General features: G+C 44.4%; 1 protein-coding gene across 6 annotated transcripts in view; it reads left to right on the top strand.

Moving 5' to 3' along the window:
- COBL (cordon-bleu WH2 repeat protein) overlaps positions 1–19623 on the top strand; it is a 256101-nt gene that overhangs the window by 84611 nt on the left and 151867 nt on the right. For 4 of the 6 annotated variants that reach the window (XM_033060229.2, XM_033060237.1, XM_033060214.2 and 1 more), the window contains exon 1: positions 10564–10747. The exons of 1 other annotated variant lie outside the window; for it this stretch is intronic. In XM_033060229.2, the coding sequence (XP_032916120.1) occupies positions 10704–10747 (44 nt within the window). In that variant the 5' untranslated portion in view covers positions 10564–10703. Of the gene's footprint in view, positions 1–2827; positions 3072–10563; positions 10748–19623 lie in introns of those variants that run through there. One more of the 6 variants, XM_033060222.2, reaches the window with a different exon arrangement.

Below are 19623 nucleotides of genomic sequence, written 5' to 3'. Positions count from 1 at the left end.
CACGAAGCATCCTGAGAAACCTTCATGCAAGCAATGAGTTAGGCTGCAGAGGCTGCTGCAAGACTCCCAGCTGGTTACTCTTGTGTGCACACATGGTCTGACAAGCAGACACTTCCTTCAAGTTCAAGAAGTGTTTGGACAATGCTGTCATACACGTGATGTGATTCTGCAGGTCCAGTGCAGAGCCAGGAGTTCGACTTGGTGGTCCCTGTGGGTCCCCTTCAATGCAACGTATTCTGATTCTAGGAACCACTGGGGTGATTTGGCACATCAAATACAAAGTATCCATGAACAATTAAAATGTCACCCTCTGACTTGTAGTTTTCCTGTGTAAGCTGTAGACAGGTTTCAAAATACATTATCAGGGAAATTTTGTAAAGATTTCCATGTGCATTATGATTCAGTACTGATCAAGAAAGTTACAGTAATTTCACGAATACAAGCCGCACCAATTTGACTAAGATTTTGCTCCTAAACCGGAAATGTGGCTAATAATCAGGAGCGGCTAATACAACCTCAGAAGTGCCTGCCAGAGTGCTGAGCCGAGCAGCTGCAAAGTCGGCATTTTGCGATTGTTACAAATCGCTACTTTGTTGCACCGCGGGTGGAGCCTGGCTCCCTGCAGGCAGCACGGGGGGCGGGGAGAGAGGCGGGAGAGCTCTCTTTCCTCCTCTGCCACAGCCCAGGGGAGAGACGGGGGGGGGCCCGGCGCCGCCATTGCTGCAGCTCGGGGAGGAGAGGGGGGACCCGGGCCGCCCCTACCGCGGCCGGGGGAGGAGAGGGGGGACCCGGGCCGCCCCTACTGCGGCCGGGGGAGGAGAGGGGGGACCCGGGCCGCCCCTACCGCGGCCCGGGGAGGAGAGGGGGGACCCGGGCCGCCCCTACCGCGGCCGGGGGAGGAGAGGGGGGACCCGGGCCGCCCCTACCGCGGCCCGGGGAGGGGGGTGGAAGCCCGCGCTGCCATTGCTGCGGCCCGGGGAGGGGGGGGAAGCCCGCGCCGCCATTGCTGTGGCCCGGGGAGCCGACGGGAGCCCCGCGCAGCCATTGCCGCGGCTCGGGGAGCCGACGGGGTGCTTTGTCCCCGCCCGCCGCCGCCGCGGCAGGAGCGGGGAAACTCCGTCCCTGCCCGCCGCCGGCGCCACGGGCGCGGGAAAGCTCCGTCCCCGCCCGCCGCCGCTGCCGTAGGAGCAGGGGAAGCTCCGTCCTTGCCTGCCACCGCGGGGCAGCGCCGACCCGGGGTGACCGAGCCCAGGGGCAGCGGCGGCCGGCCCCGAGCTGCAGCACTGTGCTGGCCCACCTGGCCCCGTCAGCGGCCCCTAGCGGGCCGAGCCTGCACAGCCTTAGCTCAGCCAGTAAACCCCGCCCTCCCGCGGTTCTGTTTCTAATTGCACGCGGGTCCTCGCTGCGAACGACAAAGCGGCTTATATTCGTGTGCGGCTTATCTATGGACAAAAACCGAAATGTTTGCCAACACCCAGAGATGCGGCTTATAGTCAGTGCGGCTTGTATTCGTGAATTTACTGTAATGTAGTTTTTGTGGCAGACTTAAAACACAGACCAGTGCTGTGAAAGCACCTGCATAGTTACTGCAGGTGTTAGTCTAATGCATTTTAAGAGTATTTAAGCCTTCATTTGTCATCTTACAGTAAAAGAAAAAATGGCATGTAAATCTGTGGGTTCCTTTAATATTGCATCATATTATGAACAAATACCTATTCCTTCAAATCTGTGTGGACGTGTCCCTATTTACTGAAGAGTTGTGGTCTTTATCCTAGACCCTTCATGGCCACTAAGACCTTTCTGTGACAGACAGAGAAAAAAAGAGTTTCTGTGGGATTATTGTTTTCCTGCCTTGCCATCTACCTCTGCTGAGAGAGTAGAAGGTGGAGAAAAGGTGGAGCTCTGGCTCACCGCCCACTCTGCTGGAAAGGTAAACTGTGCCAACAGGCTGGGCAGCAAGCAAGTGCTGATCCAGACACCAGCTGCTGCCAGCAGAGCTCTTGCCATGGGGGCAGAGGAGGAACCAAGCACAGATCTTGTCATCATGTTTGTTTTCTGGGCGGTCCCTGAAGCCACACAGTAGTGCAACACCCTAAGTAGCAAATTCACAGGAAGTCTTGAATTTTTCCTGGTTTGAGACTGTGAATAGCAAGGAAGTATTCTCTCTATTTTTAAGTTAGAGGTGCACCATATTTATTTTTCCTAAGAACATCAAATGAGCTATTTTTGTATTCTTAATGCCTTGAACCTGAGGTAATTCTCATGCTGTACATTTTCTCGATACCTGCAGATGAGTCACCTGAAAAAAATGAAGTGTAGTTTCATTTTAATTATGTAGTAATTTATACCACATCCCTAGACTGAGATTGCAGCATAAGGAGAGCTGGTAGGCCGGGAGAAGACAGAGAAATAAAAAGATTCCAAAAATTCATTAACCAGGGTGTTTAAAAGGTGTTTAAAGAATGTGGCAGACTTTTTACCTTCATGTTGTCTTTTAGGAGACAGTAAACAGCAGACTGTTGGGAAGATTCACATAGCACGATTACAACTGGTCAGAGGTAGAATTACAACATGATTAACCTCATATTCAAAACAAAGTGAGAAACAAATGAGAGAAGAAACGTTCTGTAGAACAATCATTACTGCCTGTGTTTGCAAGTGAGATGAAAGACTCGGTAAATGCAGTTGGAATCAGAAATAGAAAACCTCTCAATATCAGTCAGCTTTGGATCACTACACTTACTCCACTCCTCTTTGACTCTCCAATCCCTTCCTTGATAATTCAAGGACAGTTTTTCTGGTTTCTAATTCTGTGTATTGCTCACAGGGGCAGGGTGAGGAAGGTGACCACAACCCTTCATAAAAAGAGAAGCTCTACCCTGTCTTGTCACTGGTGACCACATCAATTCAGTGATTCTGTGGTGAAACAGCTGTGTGCTTCATCTCAGACCAAGATCTCCAGGATTTGTACCACCAGACATCTTTGGAAGACATCCCTTCCTCTTCTTTAGCCCCACCTAGCTAACCTAAGTCTTCTGGAAAAAGACAAAAGCAGCAGCACTTGTCTCAAGGTATGTTAGCAAAAAAAAAAAAAGTATTATTGTTTTTTCACTTGTTGGTATTAAGGTGTAAACTTAATGAAATCTACAACGGGAGAGTTAAGAAGTCTTTGCTGACCTCAGAGGGTCAGGTGATGGCAAAGTCACCCTTTGCACCATTCATCATATCATGACATGATAGTGACTAGAAAAATGTTGCTGTAGATGATGTCAATCTAAATAAGCTCACAGAGAATTCCCCAAGGTAAGGAGGTAAGCTATTTTGTCATTTACCCCCTCACACTTGTAACTTAAGCCTGAACAAGGCTTTATATGTGTCAGAGCTCATCTGCCTTCTTCAGATGCTTTCCTTACAATAGCATCTGTAAAGGCTCATTCCTTCAGGGCTACGAGTCTCATATTAATACAATTTAGTGATTCCAGCAGGTTCATGAGCTCTGTATTTGGGGTAGGAATGAGTAAAAGGTAGGCTTTTGGGAGTGCATGTCATAATTTAACAGGACACAGCAATTCAAGTTCTGTTCAGTTCATGGAGAATTGTAGAGGATATATGATATGTCAAAGGTCTTTCTTTTTTCCTAAAGAATTAGGGAATATGGTGATATAATATCAGTGACCTTTCTTAATAAAGAAAGCTTGTGTGCTTTGAATTGTTGAACTAAGGCAATCACAAATTAGATAACTCAATAGAAACAGCAGCAACACCAAGACTACTTTTGTATCTTTGCATAAGTACGTATGTATTTGTCTTTATCTGTAGTGTATTAGTTTTGACTGACACAGAACCAAAACCTGTTTCCATTTATGTTGCTATCAATCAGGATAATCCAAAAGGTGCATCAGAGGATGCAGGTATGAAACGAGAATTATGTATGCAACCATGAAATTCTATAAAATCTATGTTGTAATTTATCCATTCTGAAACTTGAAAAATGAAACCTGGAGATACTACTACCTCCTAACCATGGAAAATTTCTAAATTTCAGTGAATTACTGTTCTGCGAAAAAGAGATTTAAATGTAGTAGAAGTTTTACCCAGTCTGTGAGCTAAAGGATAGTTGTGGACAATGTTAATAAAGCTTCTCCCACACAGTGTTAAATTTTTACATTGAGGACTGTGAGTGTATATAACTCTTCTGATTATAGCATGAAGACACATTTTTTACATCAAAATAGAAATAGCCTTCTTGAAATAGAAATCCTGGTATTGAGCATTCACTACAGACATGGCTCATGAGAATTGTTTTCTAAGGGCATTTGGGACTAACTTACTCCAAGAATGACTCCAGGAGTTAGTAGCTGAAGCCCCTCCTGGTAGTCAGGTTTTCAAAGGCAGCAAGTGCCCCCCACTGCCATCACTCCCGGCTCCAGCCATGTTGCTGGCTGGAGAGCTGGGTGTGATGCATGGGAGGGGTGCAGGCTGCTTGCAGTGGTAAACACAGGATGTTTTATATGCAGTGTGCACAGGAAACACTGTGCCACATACACAGCTTACACAGAGGAGCTTTCTGTTTTATTGTGTCATTAGACCATGCATGGAGTGTCCCTTCCAAAGTCTTCTTCTCAATCCTGCCCAACTCTACAAAAGTTTGGCTGTCCATCCCCCCTTAACTGGAAAAGTATCAGTCATAAACTTATGTGCTACAATTTCACACCACTTCTAAATGAACTATTTCGGATCTGTGGAAAGCTATTTACGCAGGAGGCTCATAAAGTTTCCCTTCCTGATAGTTCTGCTGGGCTGCATGACCCAAGATCTTTACTTCTGTTTCACAAAAATTCTGAAAGAGACGATAATTCTAAGAGTACAAATTACTTGTATTACAGGAAGAGGTAAGAATGAAGTGAATTTTAGTGTGACAAGTCTTTGTGAGGCAGTGAGTCGCATCCCTGAAATGCTACCTTCACAACTTCAGACTCATTTTGGCATGGCAAACAAAGAGCAAAAACCTCCCAGAGAGGAATGTCTATAGCTGGGTCACTCTGACCAGCAGGCCAAGCAGGATTACCCAGCTCAGTACAATGAAGATAATTTTATATAACTTAATTAGTGTTTTGATTCAAATTTGTTTTGTTAGGTAGCCAAGATTTCCCAAAGGCTTTTCTCTGCCTTGAAATGGTCTTGAAAATTGATTTTGGATTTTCTCTGAATGGTACAGTTGTCTTCTCTGACACTGTTCAGAGAAGTATGTTCTCACTGTGCAGATGAGTACGAGCCATGCAACTATTAATTTTAGGAAGCATCTTATACTATCTTGTTGCCTAGGAAGGTTCTCACCACAGGTGGACCCAAGAACATGAGCTTTGGCCCACTGGGTCTGTCCCAGTAAATATACTTTCATTAATGTCAGTTTAACGGACGACTAGGCCTTGGGTTTCAAATTTAAAAAAAAAAAAGCTGACATAAGAGGAATAGTAGAAAAGATAGGAAATTGAAGGCTACTTGCCCAAAACATATAGAACAAAATGGTAGGGAAAACAAATGTTGAGGGGGAGAAATACACAGAAGAATAAGCATGAAATCAATACCCGGTCTTTAAAACAAAATCCCCAAAGTTTTACAGTTCTTACACTCAAGACTGTGTCAGTGTATTATAGAGACCAGCTTCTGTCTGTGTTACGTGGTTGTCTGCTGTGTCCACTTTTAGCCACATTTAAAACAACCAGTTATAATGTCCTGATGGCTGCACTGTTCACAAAAATTCCTCTTGCTCTATTCACATGGTGGGTTTAAAGCATTTCCCCATCTCTTTTAATGTACATCACATTCCCCACCCCGCATATGTGTTCTGAAATACTCTCTTAGGCAAAAGGACCCCTCTTTCCAGAGGATTTTTACATGGTATGATGGTGCTTGATCTGCCCTGCGGCTCCTGATTGTCAGCGCTGGGCCAGGACTCCATCATGCACCCTCTCATCTCCAGTGATGCTCCATCTCTCTCTCCACCACTTTCCAGATCACATCACAGTTTTAAGGAACGAGTGAATGGTCAAGCAGGGGTTTCTTCAACAGCCTTTTCCATGCAGGGTGTGAGCAAGAGCCTCTAGTTTTCTTCACCACACTCATGATACATTTTTCTAGTTCTTAATGTCAAATACTCACCAAACCCTTTGCTGACTTCAGTAAGCTTTGGGAGATAAAAGGAGAAAAAGCTCTGAAGGGATCTGTCTTTCAAAACAGAATGGGTTGAGAGAGAGCTAGCAAGACAAAGGACAAGCTTCAGTATTTCTACATACACAGAAGACAATTACCTGATAATTCAGTACAGCGTGAACTACCTCAGCAAAAGCTACAAAAACCTGTATCTGTATCCATGTGTTCTTTCAGATGGTTTGTCATGTGACATATGATTAGTATCTTTTTTTGTTATTTCTTTGTCATCCTCAATTGACATCACAGACATTTTACACTTAAGTCTCTAAGAGATGAAGAAAACCAAAATTGTTGTTCCAAAGCCCCCAGGTTGTCCAGGACAGGAGCTATCCAGACAGGAGCTATCCTTGCTCTCTTGCAGATGCCATGCAAGTGCAGTTTGGCACTGGGTCTCAAAGGTGGCTTGTCAGCACCACACAAGACAAGTAAGAAGAACAAAAAGTGAAACTTGTTGGCAATTTGCTATGCAGCTAAGGGCAGATACGAGCACCCTTGTTCTTTGCTCTCCCTTGAGTGCCGCACTCATCAAGCCATGGTGCCTTTCTGAAGCAAATTCAGCCTCTTCAGCGGTATTTGATAATGTGTTAGGCTGTTATGCACCAGCAATTACCCGATACTTGTTCAAAACTAGGAAATGTTTTTATTTGTTGTTTTGACTCTTCCTCTGAAATTCATATCATTTGCTCTCAGCTATTTCAGGTTCCTAACAAAAACAATAGGACATGTAGAGCCAACTCCCAAAACAAATTTCTGAAGAATGAGTGCTCTGGGACTTAAAGAAAAGACCTAGCAAGCCCTGAAAATCTAACTTCCTGTCTCTTTTTTTCCTTTTCACTATGGATAGCAAAATAAAATAATTTTGTGAGCTTGAGGTTACACAACTCCAATTGCTATAATTACATAGCTAGAAATTTTACAATTGTACAGTAAGTCAACTCTTTTACCAGGACTAATGCTTAAATTGCAACTCCTAGATTACTTAAAATGGGAAAGAGACTTATGTGGTTAAAAAAGTTTGCTATTAACTGAACCTAATCACAATTACTAACTTCTATTCACAATTTATTCATCCTACAAATTTGAGGTTGTTATTTTTACTTTGCTTTTTAGGCTCAAATCTGATTTCCAATGCTGGGATGGTCCTCAAACAGCTAAATCATAAAAAGAAATTATGTGTTGTACTAGAGAAAAGGTTTGGTTAAGGTGCCTATTAGCTAATGCTGAGTTAATTTTAAGCTCTTTTTGCTATATAAACAAATTCTTTGGCATTAGACTTGTCTTACTAGATTCCTTACGTGTTCAGTTACGTTTATACTACAAACTCAAATTCCTGAAATATTGCAGGCCAGTTTTAGCAGAAGAAAAATGTAGCCTTAAAGGGTTGATTCAGTAATACTACTAGCAGTAAAGATAAAGAAAAATAGGAATAAGTTTTGAAAACTGTACAAAGGCATAAATGAGAAATTGCACTGGTGAATAATAGATTTTTATTTTTTATTTGCAAAGGCCTAAACTATTTTACAGCAATGACTTTGTCATCCAAGTGAATTGATTTGCTTAGGAAATCAATATTGAAGAGGCCCATTGAAACAGAGATGAAGCTCTACAAACAGGAAAGGGTTAAAGAAACTGGGAGCGCTGAACATGCAAATCTTACAATTTTATGACATTGGCAAATATTCATATAGCCCCTCTCCAAACTAATGCCCTTTGCCTAAACAAAGAAGCACAGCATCCCGATTGTGGGGATTACAATGCACACTAGAAATAGCCCCTTTGCCCTTTTTAAGAGGGACACACATTGCCAAGCAGCCTAGAGAAAAACAGATCCCCATGTTGCATCACACAGTGTATTCCTCACATTTCACTCAGTTTTTCCATCAGATATATGCAACTAAAGAATGGGGGACATGGGCACTTCACCCCACCGGTGCTCTGGAGATGCAAGATCATGAGTTTGATAATTAATATGCATTCCCTCTTTTGATATACTGTACAAAAAAGGGAACATAATAAGCAAATACTAGTTCGATGTTTTGTACTTTACACCCCTGCTCTAAGGGTAGAAGTTACAGCTGAGGCAAGGGAAGTTATTTTGGTGCAGTTTGCTAATGATGCAGATGGGGGAACATTTGGGTGTTTCTGCAGAGGTTTTTGTGTCTGTGCAGCTTTAGCAACTGTTCTAGAAGAGTTCATCAAGACTTAGGAGTAAAACAGGAGATGAAAAATGAGTGAATAGATGATGAACAGAGCTGTGAAATCAAGTTCTTGTGATGTAATAGATGACCATTCATTCCTGGAGCTATGGAAACTGACAGCATGCAGTGACTGAACCAATCCACTTGCAAAATAAAGTATGCAGCCTAGCCTATTTATTTTCATAAAGGCACAAATTAAGATCATGCATGTGGCTCATTACCGTGGCATGTGGCTCAGATGACCCGGGTAATTGCTGAACTGTGGTGACTCAGTCAACTTCTGTCCATGGTAACAGGGAAATTAGAGATCAATGTTTTGCTTCTGCAAATTTGTGGTTTTGTTTCTCTACATACAGCTAGGACAGGCAGCTGCCTCCCATAGGTATCTGCACATGTGGGGTTGGAGAGAAGAAAATGGAAGCCAGTATTCCATTTCTGCTGAGGAGATGGGAATTGAGACTGTCAAAGTGAGAGAAGATAAGGTTTTAGTTAAGGATGGCACAAGAAGTGTTCTGTTACACGCTGGGGTAAATACCTAGAAACTGGTATTTTGGTCATCATGCAAAAGGTGGTAGGCAAAGGTGGGCATTTACAGTGATCTTCCAGTCATGTTCACTCCTCTGTTACTTGCAAATCAATCTGAATGTTTCAAAGCATTTTCAATCTGCCTGGTATGGGGTCTTCTTGCAAATGGCAAGGCCATCAGCCACATGCAGCTTCTGACCCCTATTTGCCAAGTCTTGCTTGCTGAGGAAGCTGCTCTCACTCTTGGAGCCAGAGAAGCTGCCTGCATCTACTGTGTGTGGTTACTGAGTTGGGCAAGACACTTTCTGATGGGCAGAGTATGCAGAAATACGAGCTCAAGACTGAAGGGATGGAAGGGTTTGGGGAAAGGGTGACAAATAAGCAGAACCTGTGTGACCAAAGCAGCCAGGTGAAAAGCCAAGTAAGGCAGCAGCTCAGTTCCTCATTCCAGTTTCCTACTGTAACATCACTCAGCCTGCTTGCTTCTGTCTCCTGGTCCCGGTCTTCACTGCTGGCCTGACCTGTCTGTTGTCCCTGCCATCCTCCCACCGTGACCGGGAAAGCAAGGTGACACAAATGGAGAGGAGCAGAGAGATTCCTGAAATACCTGGAGAAGCCAGGCTGGCCAACACCGGGCGTGCCGGGCTGAGGGCACACACAACAGTAGTGCCAGCCAGACTCCTCCGCCTCCAGCCTGGTTTTACTTTCGCACACAGGTGTAGCAGTCGCTATTTTGGCAAAAAGGTATGAGGGGCGGTATTCCTGAAACAACACACACAGATTTTAACGCGATGCCCACGTTTCCACGAAGACTGTGCGGTTGTGCGCCCCGCACCGCCCGGGGAGTGGGGCTGCTTTCCCCGTGCTGGGCTCATTCCAGAGGAGGAAAACCCCGGGAGAAGCCTTGCCGTGCCACGGCCCTCCAGCCCCTCTCCCTGACCGCAGCCGCTGCTAATTTTAAAAGTTGTTTGTGCCGTCTCCGAGAGAAGAAAAAAATGTCTCTGTGAACAGAGGTGACGAGAAACAGGCCGTAGGTGGCAGAGCCAGGGCTGGGCAGGGTGTGAGGCTGAGGAAAAGCCTCCGCTCCCCGCGGGGCTCAGTGTCGGGCAAAGCCGCCTGACAAGCACAGGGTTTGCCAAGTTCGTGGCAAAAGAGACGGAGGAGGGTCGCGGGAGCTGGCGGGGGTGCATGTCCGTCTGTCGCTCCTCTCCCCCGCCTGTAACCCCATCCCCTCCTCTCCCACGCCGTGGCGTGGGCGGTGGGGGTCGCCGCGCTGGCAGTGTCCGCGGGGGCGACCGCCGTGTTTGCGTTGGTGCCGGGCAGTCACACGGCAACCGGCTCGCAGCGCCCCCGCGCTCCGCGCTGCCCGGGCAGCGGCCGGCCGAGCCCCGCCGAGCCGGGAGCTGCTCCCTCTAACTCTCGCCCCGCCGTGCCCGGCTGCGGTCCGGCCGGGCAGCCCGGGTGTCAGGGCCCACGGCGCGGCGTGGCTTCCCTGCCGGCCGGGCAAGGCAGGCAGGGGCCGCCCCGGCAGCGCATCCCCGCCCGCGGCCGGGCACGCCGGGCTGGGCAGTCGTGGGCGGCGGCGGCGCGGGCAGTGCCGCCCGGCAGCGGGGCGGGGAGCGGGGGAGGTGGGGGCGAGGGCGGCTCTCACTCCTGTACTCTCCTCTCTTCCCTCCCTCTCGGTACCCCCGCCTCCGACCTTCGCCGCTGCCGGGATCGCGTCTCGCACCGGCCCGTCCTCTGAGAAGTGGCGAGGGGGGCCCGGCCATGGAGACCCTGGTGCGCCCCGGGGCCAGCAAACCCCCCACCGGGTAAGCTCCGCCGGGACCCGGCCCGGCCCGGCCCGGCCGCCGCTCCTCTCCAGCAGCGGGAGTGGCTCCGCTCGGCGACAGCGGCCGTGCTGGCCGGCGGCCCGCGGTGCCTCCCCTCCGTGCCGCCTGCCTCGCTGCCCTGCGGGGCGCCGGGCTCGGAGCGGCGCGCAGGTGTCGGCACCCGGTCCGCTCGGAGCACGGCCCAGGGACGGAGGGGGCACGCCGGGGAGCGGGGGGCGGTGAGCTCGGGTGTGCAGAAAGGTCAGGAGCAGGAGAAAGTGCCTGATTCGCCTTTGCCCCTGCGGGAGGGACGCCCCGGCCCGGCTGCCGGCGCTGCTCCTGCGGCTGCGAGACCGGAGAGCCGGTTCGGTTCGGGGCTTGTTCCCTTCCGGGGGTGGTTCTGCCCTGCGGGACGAAGGGCAGCCGCTGCTTGCAGCTGCCGACCCGGGCAGCGGGGCTGGAAGGGTCGCTGGCGGGGAGGGAGCCGGGGCCGCGGCGGGGCTCGGGGCGGACCCGTCCGGCGGAGGGTCCGGGGAGCCCCACGGCCGCAGAGGTTCCCTCCCCTCCGCCCGCCTGCCCGAGCGTCAAGAAGCAGCTCCAAAAGCCTTTGAAAGGTTTATTCAGCCGTCTCGGACGTGGGTCTCAGCCCCACCGCACAGCCGCGCAGAGGAAGGAAGAGCACTGCCAACCGCGAATTAAAAGTGCCCAAAATTGTCCGAGGTTGGTGGGAGACCGCGGTGATTACTGCCGGTGCCTCCTGCCTTTGGTGACAGGCACCGCTCTCGTAGCGCTATTGCTAAGTAGCGGGAGGGTTAGGGGTCTTTCAAGAGAACAGACAAGTGGAAGATACGCCAGCATTGGAATTTATTAGTCCGTTAATTAAACGACGAGAGCAGCAGCACGATGAGGTCCTAAGTGATCTCTTTTGTCAGAGCAAAAGCTGGGCAAGTTTTAAGAGCTCGTCTGCTAGCTGCAATTTACTGCTCTACTTCACACTGCACAGACTGAAAGAGACTGTGATTGCTTCAGCAGCTTTTTTTTTATTTTTAGTTCTAATGTTTATATCATAAATTTATTTTCAACAAAGTAGGAAACAGCTCTAAAGTATGTGCTAGTGGGCTACAGTAGTTTTGTTCAGTTTCATTTCCTTAGTTTGTGTTTAATAGGGAACTTTGTAGTGTACACAGAAAGTAGTACAGGGAGCTATGGTGAAGATGCCATTGCCAGTGCTGTGGTAATGAAACAGTGTGTGCCATGTTTCTTTGTCCTACAGAATAGGATATAACTTAGTGCTCTTTTTGTACGTAAAATGCTTAATTCCAGATGAAATTGAGCCTGTTTGATCATGATCTTTCAGGCTAACTTTCCAGAAAGAGTGGTAGATGTAAGGTGCATACCCTCTCTGTACTTATTTTGACATAACAGTATAGCTACTTTTAAAAATCCTGATGAAGAAGAGATATATGGTGACAATTTACATGGGTGCTTTGAAGAGTAATTCAAATGCAGTGCTGACTAAAAATTTGTCTCGACTGCTAGGTATCCAAAGATTCATTAAATAAAAATAATTTTCAATGGGAACACATGTCATTGGTGTATCTCATACAGGACCACTGAGGCCTGGGGACATTTCTGAATAAAACTCCTGAATCCTTTGTAACCAGTTTCATCTGTGTAAACTTGTCCACAGCCATACTCAGATATCACTTACAAGAACAGAAGTTACAGTAAATGCATTAACTTCAGTCATATTGCTCCTGACATGGCTCAAGGAGGTGAATCCAATCCTAGGGTGCAGATGCACTTGTGATATTGTATAACAAAGTGTGTGGGTGCTAATCTGCTCATGTGGAAGCTGATGGCAACACTTTCCTGTGCACCAAGGGGTGACTGCCTGTTTTATCTGAGCTCATTTCAGCCTTGAATTACTTTGTGTTGCCTTTTCTTGCAAGTCAGACTTTCCCTGCCTGGATGTGTCTGTGCTGTTAGCAGGGGACTTCACTGAATGGTTCATAATTTCTTGAGTTGCTGTCATCCATAGTGGACACTGGTGGATGTTTGATCCCGAATCAGATTTTACTCACTCGGTGATGAAATCTGTTAGGGTCAGGAAAGTGCAGCGAGAGCACAGCTTTTTCCTTTTTGGTTTCCATATGAATCCAGACGTGAACTGCATCTGTGGAGCGTGGCTGAGGACCTCTGGCTGTTAAGGCCATTGTGACAGAAATACCTTCCTTTCACGGCAGAAGAGGTGCTATACACGATTGGCCTAGCTTGCAGTTATAAAAGTGAGGTAAAAATGGCCATAGCTTCACAATTTTAAACAAAATTTAGGCAGAGCTGTTTTGACTCTATGTAAATAATTAACAGCAACACTGTGACCCTCCCTTGTTAAACAGTGAACAAATTTAATGTATCATTTTGAGCAGCTCTGCTGTGTGTTTATACAGATAAATTAACATTTGTGTTCCATAGCAGAGTTCCTTGAGAAGAAAGCATTTAAATGTGGGATACTGTTGGGGTTTTTTTTGTTTTAAATTGCAAAGGAAAAACTGAAGTTTGTGCTGGTGTTGTTGCAGGATTTTTCCAATTTCTTAATTTCAAATCTAATTCTAGACTTCAGAACCAATAATTTTATTACTACTGATTGCTAGGCATAAGTTTATTATAAGCTTTCCCAAGTTCATAGTGCTTCATTTAATGAACATTTATTTTGGTGTACGATAGTGAATTTAAGACAACCAGTAGCAACAGCAGAAATTACAATTTATTCTATGATTATGCCATGGATGCTAAAAGACAAATACATTTTTTCAGTATCTTTGTTTGTATCTGCCCTTGTTTCATTAGGGAGAGCAGAGACAATCTACTCTGGGTGTTTCAGTTTGTTTCTTTTTTGACCATAATTTGGCATAACATACATACACTGGTCATAAATGGCACTGCAACCTCAAGGATCAGTTCTGTCCTGCTCTGTTAGGAGCCTTGAAAAGAGCAGAGCATCTTCCCTGGCCACTGAAGGCAGCTCCATCTCCACCAGAAGCCAGCAGTTTATGGATTCATTTTTATGCCTGTGTCTGAGCACAGAAAATCTTCCTCTGGAGTCCTGCAAATGTGGGGAAAGCTTCTGTATTAAACTGGACGTATGAGTTCTTTCTTTAAGTAGGACCTTTATTTTCTGTGCTTCAACTTCCTTCCCTATCTCACAGGGCCTTATGGTACTAACAAATACAGGCACATCTTAGCACACCTACTTTAGATTACTTCCCTGCTGGATTGAAGTGTCCCTGGAAGTCAGATAAGGATGTGAAACATCAGTAATGTTTACATGCAGAACCGGGAAAAGCAAACGTCCAGCTACAGAGCAAGTTGCACATCTCAACTTGTTGAAATCTTTCTTACTATTTTATAACTACTACACATAGTTAAGTTGCTTTGTTAAACTGCACAATCAGCTTTAAAAAATATTATTATTGTATTTAGGATTTTATTTTCTTGTCTAGAAAAGCCTGGAGAGCACTGTTGTGCACCAAACATCCATTAGTCTGTGTAACACTAGTTGTATCATGCTCTAGCTTACCTTCAGGTGTTGCGCAGTTTAGGATAAAAAGAAACAACATGTAATTAGTTTTTAATTCGAACACTGAGCAATTTGTATATGTGTTTTATGTTTTGTATTTATTTGAGATTTCTGTGTAATGTGCGGAGTGGTGGAGGGCAAAGGGTAGTGACTGCAACCAGAAATGTAGAGTAGCAATGTGGTAAAATCACAGAGTGGTTTGGGTTGAAAGGGACCATAAAGATCATCTCATTCCAGCCTTTCTGCTGTAGGCAGGGACACCTTCCACTAGACCAGGTTGCTCAAAGTCCCATCCAGTCTGGGCTTGAACACTGGCAGGGGTGGGAAATGCACAGCTTCTCTGGGCAACCTGTTCCACTATCTCACTACATGGTAAAAAATTTCTTCCTAATATCTCATCTAAACCTCCTCTCTTTTAGCTTAAAGCTATTCCCCCTTGTTCCATTCCTGCATGGGAGCAACTTTCAATATTGCTACCTTGACCAGTTGCAAAACTGACACGCTTTTTGGCATTGGCCTTTGCATTGTTTCATTATTTGTATGTGTACCACTCCTGCAGAATTCAGTTGATTCACTTCAATTCACTCCTTATCTGTCCACCTGAGACACGGAGTTTCCCTGTGATGCATTTTTCTGCCACCACAGTCAACATTAACCTTGTCTTCCTCTCAGTCTGGGCCCAAAGTATTTCTTTCTGTGTCAGTGGAGATACATCATTACATAAAACTCTGGTAGTAATGACAGAAAAATTGTGCTTGCTATTGCATAGAATGAAACAGGGTAATTTTTTCTGTATTTGACACCTCCATATGAATGTAACTGTTGAGCTAATATACCGTAACAGATTTGTATTTTCAGTCATGACTAATATCTCAGGATTGCTGAAGATAAGGATACTAATTGTAAGAGTAAGCCAAATGGCGAGATAAATACAATGCAATCCAATCCTGACAGCTGTTCTTTCTGAAGTCCAGGTTCCTATTTCTCATATCTTATTTTTCCTTTTTTTTTCCTTTTCCTTTCTTTCAGAAATCTGCCAGAGTAGAGAATGAATGTGTTAAAAAATCTCTGCTTTTCTCTACATCTCTACAATCTCTACATTTCTCTACTGTCTAGAATATTCAGGATTTGTTTTGACTTTCCCCATCTTCCAGTTGTCTCTCATTATTTTGTTCCTATGAAATGCTTTATAATTTTTTTGTCTTGCTATTTTATGCCACTCCTGCCACTGTTAGATGAAATTGAACCTTCTCTTTCTTACTGTCACCTGTCTTAGTTTTTGTTCTTTCCCTTATAATTTCAGATTCATTTTTCTTCAGGTTTTGCTCCTGTAAATTTACATCTTGGTCAAATTGCTAGTCTTCATGGAATCATGTCACTGCTCTGCAGTAACATTTTGACAGGACAGATTTTACTTACCAGCCCATCTGGGCTGGCTACACCAGAAACAATTCAGGAGGCCGCACTAGAAAAGGGGGCGTTAATTACAGTTTCAATTGCTCTCAAGGGAACCCTTTCAGAAGATGCTGACCCTTAAAGAAAAACGACTTCCTAAATATTTATATTGAAGTCAGTTCAATAAATACATGGCTGCTTTGTGTGTAGCTAATTTTGCTGGAGAAATGGTATATTTCTTTTGCCAAGTAATTCAGATCCTAATGCATGTTTATGACCAGAATGAAAGAATTTTTTTTACCTTCAAAGGAATGAGAGCTTTCTTGAATACGTGTATTTAATCTTAATCATCTGTCCTCATGTTGACTTCTGTTGTCACGGACTTGAATTATCTCACAAGCATTCATGAAGTCTTTCTAACAATATTCATTTGGCTTACAGAAATGCATTTAGAAGACTCCATATTATTTATATAGGCAAAAGTGTGAATACATTTACGTGACCATCTCCAAAAGCGGCCAGGAGGCCTATGACAGAGTTAGGAAAGTACCTCACTTCTCCTGAATCGCAATTCAGTGCCTTAACAAGTGTTCCCCTGTGTCTGGGCTTTAGCTACTCTGTTAGCATCAGCAAACACTTGATGTTCTGGCAATGACTGTGTTCTGTATACTGCAGCTTTTTGTGTTGCTCTGGCATTGTGATTTCCATGAAAATTGACAGTTTTCACACTATAATGCTGCTTCTAAGAGAATGACGGGCCTTTAGAAATTGCTTTTTCCATAGTGGGTTAAGCCAGTTTATGCATGAGAAACTGGGAATTGAAAAATACTTACAATCCGTGTTTCCAGCTAAAATTATGATTTAAGGATTGTTTTAAAATGGCTGTGTTTCCAGGTCATGGAAATTATGACCCTTATTAAGGTATGAATCCTCTTAATATAGAGTGTTTCCATATCTGTTAGTTGCCCACTGAGCCAGGCTGCTTACCATTAAATAAGCGATGCTGGGAGTAGTGTATTGTTGTCATAGTTTCAGCATGAGAGTGTCAGCGATGAGGCAGGGACTTGACCCATGAGCAGTCACAAAGCTGTGTGGCAGGGCTGTGCTCTGATGGCACTGATGCACAGCATCTCATACCCACTTTAGTCCTCTCATACCAAAAATTATGTCTTTTCAGTTTCTTTAGTCCCTCATGTAACAAGCCTGCCTTAGGTGCCGTGCATTTGTGCAGAGGAGTTGTCATAACCAGAGCAAGGGGAAAAAATAGACTGGGAATGGTCTTTCTCTGTTCTTTTGTTCTCACTATAGCATCCAGATTAAGAGTGTCTATGGGACCATAAAATTAATTTCTTATTCCTGTAAATCAATATGCTATTTGTATGTTAAGCTGTGTTTTGTGTGTTTTTTTGAGATGTGTTGTATGGAAGAGAGTTTTCATTTTCTTTAGTGTTTTTGTGATGAAATATGAATTACAAAGCTTTCTCTAGTAGTCAAAAAATATTACCTGGGTACTTTTTTTTTGACATGGTGAGCATCATTAAAGCAGGTAGGAAAGGTGGAATTGAAGTAGTGCAGCCTGGCCTGAGGTACTTGCAGATGTGCAGTAAACAGACTGCATTTCTGGGTTTGGTTCTGTGTTGTCCAGTGTCTTGTTTTTATTAAAGGTGGTTGACCTGTGCATAAGTATTTAAGGCTGTTCTGTGAGCTCTTCTGCCTCTTTCTCTCTCAATATTACTATGGTGTAAGCATGAGCTGGTATTGTGGTGCTAACAAAAACTTCCTTTGTTCAAAAAAATAAACTGGTAAAATACAAAATCATCCCTCTTACACAGAGCTTGAGCAAGAAAATTACGTTTTATATTATCAATGTTCTAAATATAGCCATACTGTAAGGTTCCAACAGCAAGTACCAATCCAAAAGTAATTAGATAAGTGTTACTTTATGTTTTCACCAAGAGTGACTAAGAGTCACTAGCAGTCACTGTCTGTTTGCTGTGCCTACTTTCCTTTCCTGTGTGTCGGGCTCTATTTAAATAAATGCGTGCTGATCTCATTGACTGTTACTGGGTTGTTATTGTGAAGTGGAGCTAAAACTGTTGGTTTTCAGTAATCAGGGGTTAATGACGTGTTTTTTGAAGACCGCACAAATAGAGATTTAAAATGGATACCATTAATGATTGATTAGATACTTTCTGAATATTCAAATGTTGTTTCAATAAACATTCTTGTTACCATTCATAATAAGATGATATAAAACCTCTTTATATTGCTGCTTTTTGGTAATATTTCAGTGGCTTAGTTAGACCAAAGAATAGTAAAATTCAAGGGCCTGAGTACAAATGCACCATTGATGATCAGTTGTTGCTATCTCTGATGGTCATTCTTGTTAATCTGCTGGTCCCCTTTTCTCTGAAAAGGCAGGGTTCTTGTTTGGGGTTTTTTTGCGGGGGTGTGGAGGGGGGAATCATTTCTCCTTTGTATTTGTTTTTCTTGATGTCAGGAGATGATGTGGTGGTGGCTCGAGTGGGAGTTTGTCCTCTGAGGTTGTGTGGAGGTCCCCATGCTGCAGTGTATGTAAATCCACCAGTTACAGAATCATCTCAGTCAAGGCCGATATGTCCAGGGATACAAGAGGAAAGCTCTGTTTTAGATTATCTGGATGATTTTTGTTTTAAAACCTCATTTCTTCCTTCTTGCCCCGTGTGTCCCAGAGTGGGCATTCTCCACTGCTCACCCTGGAGATTTGTTGGGTGCTATGGCAGCAGTTTTCTGATGCAAGAGAAAATTAACTAGTAAATTCTGCTCAAACTCTTTAGAACACCCATCTTTTGTTGTGTAGAGTTATTTTGTTTATGATAACTTTTTTCCTGCATTAGTAGGTTCCAAAAGATAAATAAAAAACCCAAGTTACTCTGCAAAAAAAAAGAAAAATATTTTTTTTCTTACTTCTGTGGTTAGATGACTTTCCTTTCTGCACATTTTATGTTTGAGGTCAGTATCTTGCATAGGCAGTGAAAATACCTCCTAGGTAAATACACCAAGCATGGCATGTCTTCTGTTACTGTGCACAGGATGTGTATTTTCCCCTGTTTTTGTCTGAGTTTGCCAGGAGGGGATTCTCGAAAATCAATAAACAGTTTCAGACAAATGGGAAGAAAAAAGTCCGTTTTCTGTGTTTTTTTCCAATATCTGCTCCTGTGGCAGTGCTTTGTTCTGAACATCTCAGTAACGGTTCAGAGTGTTGAGGAGGCAATATCTTGGTGCAAATCCAGATTTCTTCTGTTTCTTTTTGTGGTTTTGAGTTTGGTTTTATTTTTCTAGGTTTTTTGTTTTTTGTTTTTTTTTTTCTTTTGAATAACTTCTCATGGTACTTTTGGAGCCAAGCCTACACTTTTGTGGATAATAAATAAATTACTTCTTGTTTCCCTGGGGGTACAGCTCACGTTTCAGTGTCAACACAGCTTTCTCTGCTCTAAGGGGGCTGGTTATGTTGCTTGTGGTCCTTCTGAGAAAGGTTTACTGCTAGGACAGGGCTTTCTTCGGAGGAGGAAGGCCAGCCTTTGGCTTCTGCCATGATTAAAATCTTGGTACCATGACACCTTCAAGTGCTCATAAGACTAACTCTCTCAATTCATTAAATACAGCTACAATTAAGTCAGATGACGTTGCTAAACTGACAAGGTTGTAATTAACACAGTTATTTATTTGGTTTGCTTTTAATTACCAGATTTTTTTTTCCCCTGCTGAACTGGAGAGTCACTGGGTCATGTCACAGCAGCACAGAGCAGCATAACATGCTAAAGTAATGTTACATTTTCAGATGTGCATAACCTTGTGCTTTCGCAGACATCCAGTCTTTTTTGCTATCTTATTTTGTGGCTTCTTAAGGTCTGTTGTGCTG

Source organism: Catharus ustulatus, chromosome 1 (genome assembly GCF_009819885.2).
Source record: "Catharus ustulatus isolate bCatUst1 chromosome 1, bCatUst1.pri.v2, whole genome shotgun sequence".
NCBI classification, from domain to species: Eukaryota; Metazoa; Chordata; class Aves; order Passeriformes; family Turdidae; genus Catharus; species Catharus ustulatus.
Note: the sequence above shows the minus strand (reverse complement) of the source record. Positions and strands in the feature narration are given on the sequence as shown.